Genomic DNA, 10170 nt, shown 5'->3' on the forward strand with positions numbered 1-10170 from the left:
ATCTCTAAATTGATGACCTGTGGGGGCTTTTAAAGTGTCTTTTATTGTTTTTTTGGGGTACTGCAGTTTTTCGCCGTTTCACGGTCGCACGCAATCTGTAAACTGGGCATGTTGGGTATCGTTTTACTCGTTGTAACCTCATCTTTTATATTTCATTAAAAAAAATGGGTAATTTGTTGTGTTTTGGGGCATTTAATTAAATTTGTCACTAAATTTTGGGGTTTAATAAGGAGTTGCGCTAATATTGCGCAACATAAAAATTTTCAACTACCACCATTTTATTCTATAGGGTCTTGGCATTCAGAAAATATATAATGTTGGGGGGTTTTACGTCATTTTCAGGCCTAAAATGTGGAATATAACATGGGTGCAAAAATGGAAAAAAGGGCCTCAGTCATGAAGGGGTTAAGGACGCAGGAAGTATTAAGATGATACTGCGGCCTATAAGAGGATTGGACACTGGCAGACTGTAGGCCAGCCCAGAATAGCGCCGCCTACTACCAGCATAAAATCACTTTATTTTACTAGTGTCCCAGAAAAACGACTGTCCATCACTGCCAGGCCTGGTCCCTACAATCCCGATCTGGTTCAGCCTAGCTTCTGGAATGTTCACCCTGCTGGCCAGGACTTGAGTCTTTAACCCTTGAGGACTGTTCTGCATAAGGGGCTTTCCAGATCCATTGCCTCAGTGCTTGCCCCGTCTAATAACACTGAGTTGGGTGAGCAACTGGAGCTGACTAGTTGGTAAGGTTGCTGGGCGCCTTCAAGATTTCCACTTTCAGTTGGTTCCCAACATTGGGACTGAACGCTGACATCTGCTGGGTGGAGTCTTGTGGTCTTTCTGCCATTCAGCACTCAAGAAACGGCGTCCTGCTTTGCAAAGAGTGATGTGGAACTCAGATCTTCAGCCTGTCTCCAGTGACTTGGTCACCTCGAGACATCCGGCCCCTCACCTGCCAGCGGTTGGAGTTTTTCAAGTACCTAGGTCCTTACCTCAACCTGAGCTATATTGCTTCACACACAGTTGCAACATGTCTACACACAGCTGGGACTGTCCTAGATGCCCAACTCACTCTAATGGCCCAGTTACTGCTTGCAGTGTTCCCATTCGATGTTGCTGAGGTCTGCAGCCTGAATCCATGTCCTCTGCTCTTGAAATATGTACCGACTTCGGTCTGCCATAGCTCTGCTGGGTGTGACCACCTCGGCCCTTTTAAAGGAGAACTATGAGATGAGTGATTTCCACTCACCTCATAGTTCTAGCCGACCTGTGACAATGAGACTGTCACAGGTCGGCTCAGTAGATCGGGAGGTGAGCGAACACATACCGGCGCTCGCTCACCTCTTGATTCTGTCACGGCTCTCTGCCTTGACAGGGGAGGGGCTGGATTCCCCCCTCCCCGATCCTCCAGCGCTGACTGGCGGAACGGACGGGGGAGGGGCGGGTACAGCTGGCTCTGCCTCTAGATAGGCAGAGCCAGCTGTCAGTCACGCAGCTGGGCGGATCCAGACATAACTGCGGCGTCTCAGTATACCGCGATCTGTAGCTCGCAGTATACTGAGCTTAGGGTGACGGGAGGACGCTAGTTTGTGTCCTCCCGTTACCCTAAGGAGAACTATGGGGAAATGTCCTAACCCTATAGTTCTCCTTTAACACTGCTCATGGAGGATCAGCCTGTTTCTTCAACCGGCCCTGTTCCTAGCCTGGGGTCCATTAAATCATGATGACCAGTTTGACTGATGGTGGTTGATCTCTTGATCATAGAATGTTTGAAGAGGACCGCTGTAACATTGAGTTACAGTTGTGATGGGTTGCTGGAGATTTTCTGCATGAGAATCACAAGCGGAGGACACTTCTATTAGGTGTTGGACTGAAAAACCTGCGTTCAAGAGGTGCTTACTTGGCATGGCCTATGAAAACGTCTCTGGGTCTACTCGGGATGCCATTATGAAGGGTGCCACAGGTGGCGAGAGCACCCACCTTCCTCAGGCACAGTCTGGGAAGGCTCATAGATAATGTTTCTGGTGGTGTCGAGGCCTAGAACTAACTTCCTACCTAATGTACTCTCGGCCTGTCACCTCAGACAGGACATTGTTCTTCCACCCATCTGTCTGGCTCCAGTTCAACAGATTTCCCTCCATTGCCTGGATGTGATTTGGGTTATGAGTCTTCTCTCTCGGCCACTGCTTCCTTCAGGATGATGGATTCTCTCTTTGTCATTCTGGATGGTCCCACAAAGGTGCACCGACTTCTTGCTCCATCATTTCTAGGTGGCTCAGACAGACCATTAGTGAAGCTTCCACCCTTTCCTGTCCTGGTGTTCCGTGCACACATTTTGAGTTCCACCACCAGGTGGATGTCCAGGCCTCATCTGATGCCAGTTTCAGGGGTTAAAGTCCCTCAGGCAGCTGTTCCAGTTGCAAGCAGTGCACAGTTTTGGTTTCTCTTGGGCTCTGGTTGCCTACCCCTCAGTTGGACTGCTTTTGGACATGCTGAAGGTTAAGACTTTCTGTCCCTCAATAGATGAGAAAGAAAATAGGAATTTCTGTACTTTGTTAAATCTAGGGATGCATTGATACCGATACTAGTATTGGTGCCGATACCGAGTATTTGCGTGAGTACTCGTACTCGCCCAAATGCCGATACCGGAACTTCTAGTCAGAGGGAGATTTCCTCTGATCGGCAGTGCCGCAAGGGAACATGAAGACAGGTTCAACTCCATGCTGATTGGATAGGAAGCCAGCTTCCTGGCAGATCGACATCAATTCGGCAAAACAGCATGGAGTCAGCTTCCCAGCCAATCGGAGCCGGGCAGCCAGCTTGATGCTGATTTCCTGGGAAGCTGCAACCTAAGGCATGCTGGTAGTAGGAGAGGATATCCTTGGCTGGCCTACAGTTTTTTTTCCCGTTAGCTAGGGTCCAATCCTCCTGAGGGCAGTAGTATAACCCAAAGGTTAAAAGGAGAACTATGGGGTCAGTGTTTTTCCCCATAGTTCTCCTTAGGGTAACGGGAGGATACAAACTAGCGTCCTCCCGTCACCCTAGGCTCAGTATATAGGGAGCTGTAGCTCGTGGTATACTGAGACGCCGCAGCCGTAGCGGATCCCAACAATTATGTCTGGATCCGGCCAGCTGCGTGAGTGACAGCTGGCTCTGCCTATCCAGAGGCAGAGCCAGCTGTACCCGCCCCGCCAGTCAACGCCGGCGGATCGGAGCGGGGAATCCAGTCCCTCCCGTCACGGCTCTCTGCAGTGACAGGATCGAGAAGTGAGTGAACGCCGGTATGTGTTCGCTCACCTCCCGATCCACTGAGCCGACCTGTGACAGTCTCATTGTCACAGGTCGGCTAGAACTATGAGGTGAGTGAAAAGCACCCCCCTCATAGTTCTCCTTTAAGACTTCCTGTGCCCCTAATGGACTTAAAAAAAAAGGGATTTTACGTTAAAGTGCAATAATCCGATGTTTGTAATTATTATACTGTCTTGTGATGTCCCCGAGAACACTTCTGGAATTCTGCAGCTACCTCGTCGCCTACTCATCTGGACAGCTAGTGAATATCTCCATCGTAGGGGCGGCTCCCTCCATTCTGTAAAAAAAGCACCTTCTGACCAGCTAGCTTGCTTCGTCTGTACCCATAAAGCAGGGGTAGCAAACCTCCGGCCCTCCAGCTGTGGTGGAACTACAAATCCCATGAGGCATTGCAAGATTCTCACAGCCACGACTCCCGAAGAGAGATGCATCATGGGATTTGTAGTGTCACCACAGCTGGAGGGCCGGAGTTTTGCTAACGTAGGTAGAAGAAATACCTTGGCAAACATCACACATAGTTAACTTGTGTGAAACCTTGAAATGAAAAGGGGGGCGTGGGGGTTTGGCATACAGGGCTGAGTGTTAGGGCCTTGGTCACACCAAGCGCGGAGCAGAGCAGCTGCAGACCGGATCAAAACTGCGTCCAATGTATTCCTATGGTATTTTGAGCTCCAGTTCACATCGCAGCGTGCAGAAACCTGACCGGATCTGCTCTGCATTTGGTGTGAACAAGGCCTTCTGATCTTTGCTGATTTATGATCCGGTTTCTTCATAGAATGGCAGCTTCCGCCAGCTGCATTAGGAGGTTAGCCACAGATGAGCTTGGAGCAAGACATCCGCTTTCCAAATGTCTTTGTAGGAGTTTCCACAATCTTCTTACTCTATGTGATCAGTGGATTAGAGGTGCAGCTGCTGTTTGCTTCCCTTGTGAGCACAGGAAAGTGTTCAGACTCCAGGTTCTGTCAGCACGGACGCACACACATCAAGGCGCTCTTCAGATTTTTGTGAAAGATCTACTAGGAACTGTTGGTTTAAAAAGGAGAACTATGAGGTCAGTGTTTTCCCCCCATAGTTCTCTTTAAGGTCACAGGAGGACATATACTAGCATCCTCCCGTCACCCAAAGCTCAGTATATAGCAAGCTACAGCTCGGGGTATACTGAGACGCCGCAGCTCGCTATATACTGAGCATGACTGTCGAGATCCACCCAGCTGCGTGATTGACAGCTGGCTCTGCCTATCTAGACTGCAGGACTACAGAACACTTCTCTTTATAAAACACAGGGAGAGACATTCTGTAGTCAGAGAGGACTAGGAACAAGGTAACTGATAACAGCCAGGGAGCACTGGAGATTTTTTTTTTTTGTAGGGATGCACCCAAATTTTTAGACTTTTTTTTAACTTTACTGCTGGGGGGGGTCTTTGGAAATACTTCCCTTTTAAAATAGAAAAAAAAAGATTGGGGAATCTGTACTGTATCCTCAATCTCTTTTTCTGCAGCCCCAGCACTCAACAAACAGGAATCTCCCAGTACAGAGGCTTCCTGTCCACTCACAATCTGGAGATAGAACATATGTACTATGAACCCAGTCATGAATGGACAGGAAGCCTCCGTACTGAGCTGCTTCCTGTTCATTCATAAAGTGAGCAGTAAATATTTACTATGTCCCTAGTCATAAATGGACAGGAAGTGATGTAGAGTACTTCCTGTTCATTCATAACTGGAAACATAGTAATCACTATGTCCTCAGTTATTTAGATACTGAGTGATCAGTACTGATCGCTCAGTGTTTGTGCATCCTGACGGCTCTGCCCCCTCCCATCACCAGAGCCGAGCTGTCCTTCCCTGCCACTCCCCCTCGGCTTCCTGACAGGTCTTTCCTTCCTGCTGGGTGCCGGAAGCTGGATCAGCTCCGCGTCCTCTCTGATCCCTGCTCCCTCTGCCGACAGGTGGGGGGAGAGCAGCAGGGATCGGAGGGGACGCTGACCGAAGCTTGCAACCAGCTTCGGTCAGGTGGAGGAGAGAAGCTGGGGATGCACCGCATATGCCACCATTTTTGTACCATCGGCATTTTGCCCATTTGGCAGCTGAAATTTCGGCACATCCCTAATTTGTGGTACTTATTGAACAGATAAAACCGACCAAACACCCTCAGGAGGTACATTTAACAGAATGCAGAAAATGAGAGAAGTTCCCATAAAAGAGGATTATAGACGTGCACTGGAAACACACGACTACTTTTATTAAAGTTGAAGCAGACTTTCGTACAATCTCCTGGAAAAGACGACACACTTCCTCCCGCAACAAACAGAAGATTCCAGAACCAGGTCCCAAAAATGGAAAGTAATGAAAATGACATATCAAATCAGCACAGTCCCTCCCTCCACCCCTCCCCCGGAGTCTTCTGGATGTAACAAGAGCTTGGTAAAAATCACAGTAATGGCCGCCGATCCGACAAGCAGCCGAATTCATCACTTTCAGCCATGTGAATAGAAAAAAAAAAAAAAAAAAGGTCAGAGAACAAAAACCATCAGCAGCCAGCGCGGTTCTCACCGATCACTAGCCACCATTTTCCTTGGACAGTCCGGCTTATGACGGTACAAATCCAAGAGGTCTGTTGTTGTGTATTCAAAAATGTACTGGGCTCCTATTGGACAGCTCCGGTCCTGTCAAAACCTGCATCCGATCAGCACACCTGGTTAGGTCAGAAGCAAAACATACTGCATCTGAAACCAACCTAAAGGGCAGTAGTTGTAGAAAAGCTTGGTCTGGTTTTAAAGGAGACCTGTCATGACAGAAATACATAGGGTGCCGCTGCGGAGTTGGGAAAAATGGCGATTACGCCTCAAAATATTCGGCATAATTAGCGCAGGGTGCGGAGGATGTAATAACCCCAACACTGCACAACTTATCAACAATAGAGCTGCAACAACTAATCGATGAGAATAGAATAGTTGGCAACTATTATCATCAGGAGAGAATTTTTATACAACCAATCGATTAGTTACCTGATTTAAATTTTCAACTAATCGATTATGAAAATCATTAGCTGCAGCCCTAATCAACAATGCCCCAGAATATAAACCAGGGATAGGCAACCTTGGCAACTTCAGCTACAAATCATGGCCCTGCCTCTGGGAGTCTTGCCTGTGGCTGTCAGAGTCTTGCAATGCTTCATGGGAATTGTAGTCCCACGAAAGTTGGGGTGCCAAGATTGCCTACCCCTGATCTTAATTAATGATAGGCAATGATCACCCGCGGAGTGCCGTCTAGGCTACGGTACAGGTGGATTAGATCTGGTGTTCGCTGACCTTCCCATGACTTGGAGGTCAAACTATTTTGGCGAGTGCTGCTCCCCTCCCCCCCCCATTAGGTGGAGGATCTGCATGCAGACCATACAAGGAAGACGTCATTGTTTTCCCTGGAGTCACTGATCAGTGGAATGTATACGGACATACACTGGAATCTGTTTTCACTGAAATGGTGGATATTGGATTTGATATTTTTTTTTTTACACAATGAGGGGAATTGATCAAAACCGGAGCAGCTGTAAGTGGCAACCAACCAATCAGCTTCTCTGTTTAGTTGAGATTTGAAAATGAAAGGTGGATGCCGATTGGTTGCCATGCACAGCTGCTCCAGTTCTGATAAATTCCCCTCATTGGATTTTTCATTTCAAGTTCAGCGCCACCTATTATTGGGGGGAAACCTGGAGCTCGGAGTCGGGTCTTTAAATAGACAGTCACCTTGCCCATGGCAGCATCCCTAGAAATGGCATCCCCCCGGCCCCCATACACTTACCCTACCTGTGCTCCCTTGCGGCTGGCAAGCATACCTGGCACTTACAGGCATATAAGAGCTTGTGACCGGCTCCCGTATGAGGCGTTGGAGCCTAAACAGCCAATCACTAGTCCTGAGCAGGGTCATATGACTGGGTGAGTGATGTGACCGATCCACCAATTGGCCCAACACAGCTGGTCTCAGCACTGGCTGCCGAGGTACAGGGAGCAGCAAGGGAGCCCAGGTGAGTATAAAGAGCTGGGCCCTTCCAGAGACACCATCACCATACTCTGCATGGGCAAAGACAGGCAAGACATCAGCACAGCACCCTCTGTACTCCTGACAGGTTCCTTTTACTGCACCGCTTTAGGACCCGGCGACCCCGACAGCAGTAAAAAATGAAGAAAAACGCCGTCTCTTCCTCGCTTCACCGACAAATATATACAATTCTTTTTATTCCTTTTTTTCTATTCTGAACTTTAAAGTATTTACATTAATTACACAGGAGCGCCGCGCTCAGTCGCTGTCGTCAGATCCGCGGTCAGATTTCTCATTGGTGGACATCTCCTGCTCCGACTCGTTTGCGGAACCTTTGGGGGAACCTTTGGCGGAACCCTCGTTGTCGGATTCCCTGTCCGATTGGGGGCTGCCCGACACGGCCCTCGACCCGTTGTCCGACCCTCCGGACGCGCTTCTCCTGGACTGGACGGAGCCGTTGTCTGATCCCGAGTCCGACCTTCGCCTCTTCTTTGGCCAGTTGTCTTCGGAGTCCGAGCCGGACTGTCGAGACCTCTGCGGGCTGCCGCCACCGCTTCCGGATTTGTTACCGTTATCCGAGTCGCTGTCGGACATGATGCGCTTTTTCGACGGTCTGCCGGCATCGTCTGAGTCGCTGTTGCTGTTTTTGGCGTTTCTACATGAAGGGAGAAAAGTGACGAGTTAGCGGATTTGTAAAAGGAGCCAAAAAAAATATTCCATCAAACCACACAAGTGGCAGCAGAGGACAGCGTTGGAGCCACAGCCAGCGGATCTTGGCGTTGGGAGCCACAGAGATCACTGCCACAGACGCATCTCGTACATTGCTGGCAGCGGCCCCTTTAAAACAGACTCCCGGCGGCTATGCGTTTAGATTTGTAAAGTCGGCTTTATAGTGGAAGTGATTCTGGCGGCTGAGCTGCTGCCAGACCGCTTACAGGGGCCGGTGAAGTGTGTTATCTGCTGCTGCCCTAACTCATCCCCCCCATCATTCGATGGAATCTGTGTCATTGGCTGCTCCCCTACTCATCACCCCACTCTCCAATGAGTGCTCTGCTATTGGCTGCTACCCTACTCATTACCCTACTCTCCAATAAGTGCTCTGCTATTGGCTGCTCCCCTACTCATCACCCCACTCTCCAATGAGTGCTCTGCTATTGGCTGCTACCCTACTCATTACCCTACTCTCCAATAAGTGCTCTGCTATTGGCTGCTGCCCTACTCATCACCACACTCTCCAATGAGTGCTCCGCTATTGGCTGCTGGCCTACTCATCACCCGTCTCCAATGAGTGCTCCGCTATTGGCTGCTGCCCTACTCATCATCCCACTGTCCAATGAGTGCTCTGCTATTGGCTGCTGCCCTACTCATTCCCCACCATCCAAAGAGAGCTCCGTTATTTGCTGCTGCCCTACTCATCATCCCACACTCCAATAAGTCTTTGCTATTTGCTGCTGGGGCACTCGTGTTAGACAGTGGAACGTCAGGAGGTTGGGGGGCTCAGCGCCAAGTCAGAAAATTTGGGGTACATGTAACAATTCTGTAGCACAGCAAGAAAATGCTAAATTGGAGCAGTGAGACTATAAGACAGATGGAGTACAACATGGAAGCTTCATTCATAAATCTCTCCTCACCCTTCATCGGCGATCTTCAGCTTGTCCTCGTCGGAGGAGTCATCACTGGAGGAGATCATGGCCTTCGACTTGATTTTGCCTCTCATGGAAGCCGGAGTTCGCTCAACCTTAACCGGCTGAAAAAGTGAAAGAAAGAAAAGAAAAGGAGAAGGCCCATTTAACATTCGATCTCTGAGATCCTCAATTTCTCACACTGCTGAAACTGCTCATGAGGCTGCCAGCAAAAGGTAGGCCTCGTGCTACTAAGTAATAAAGCTGCTAGGTCCTTAAATAGACAGACGTGTAAGAAAATATTAGGGATGCACAGATACCGGATTATTGGTATCAAGTACTGATATTTTTTTTTTTCCCCGGCACTCGCCGATACCGGAAGTCCCATTAAGGAAACCTGGCGCAGTATAATGACCAGTTGCCCAGCTTCCTGATTGGCCAGCTTCTCGACCAATCAGGAAGCCGGGGCAGTGAGTCATTACACTGCACCAGGCTCCACGATTGGCTAGGAAACCGGCTCCATGCTCCCTCGTCACCAAGTGACGAGGGAGCATGGAGCCGGCTTTCCGGTGAATCAGAAAGCCGGGTAGAGTGTAATGACTTGCTGCCCGGCTTCCTGATATCAGCTCCGGTATTGGAGCATTTGGGCGAGTAAGAATACTCGGCATCAGCACCGATACAAGTATCGGAGTCATTATACTTCGTCCGGCTTCTATCCCCAGAAGGCAGAAAACGAGCTGCACTTGGGTCCTTCGTTCAAATCCTGGCCCAGACACCATCTGCATGGAGTTTGCATGTACTCCCTCTGCATGCGTGGGTTTCCTCTGGGTACTACAGTTTGACTAGTTGATCCTTGTGTGTGTGTATGTGTATGGTGTGTGTGTGTGTGTATGTGTATGGTGTGTGTGTGTGTGTATGTTGGTGTGGTGTGTTTGTGTGTGTGTATGGTGTGTGTGTATGGTGTGTGTGTGTGTATGGTGTGTGCGTGTGTATGGTGTGTATGTGTATGGTGTGTGCATGTGTATGGTGTGTGCATGTGTATGGTGTGTGTATGTGTATGGTGTGTGTGTGTGTATGTGTGTGTGTGTGTGTGTGTGTGGTGTGTGTGTATGGTGTGTGTGTATGGTGTGTGTGTATGGTGTGTGTGTATGGTGTGTGTGTATGGTGTGTGTGTATGGTGGGTGTGGATGGGTTGTGTGT

General features: G+C 49.1%; 1 protein-coding gene across 1 annotated transcript in view; it reads right to left on the reverse strand.

Annotated features, from left to right (window-relative positions):
- Window positions 1-7540: 7540 nt before the first annotated feature.
- Window positions 7541-10170, reverse strand: part of CTR9 (CTR9 homolog, Paf1/RNA polymerase II complex component) — a 26848-nt gene continuing 24218 nt past the window's right edge. Inside the window, exons 24-25 of the mRNA XM_018555412.1 lie at window positions 8980-9095; window positions 7541-8003 (exon numbers count right to left, since the gene is read on the reverse strand). Of these exons, the coding sequence (XP_018410914.1) occupies window positions 7607-8003; window positions 8980-9095 (513 nt within the window). The 3' untranslated portion in view covers window positions 7541-7606. The remainder of the gene's footprint in view (window positions 8004-8979; window positions 9096-10170) is intronic.

The sequence above is a fragment of the Nanorana parkeri genome, unplaced genomic scaffold, assembly GCF_000935625.1.
Source record: "Nanorana parkeri isolate BGI_ZX_2015 unplaced genomic scaffold, ASM93562v1 scaffold10, whole genome shotgun sequence".
Lineage (NCBI taxonomy): Eukaryota > Metazoa > Chordata > Amphibia > Anura > Dicroglossidae > Nanorana > Nanorana parkeri.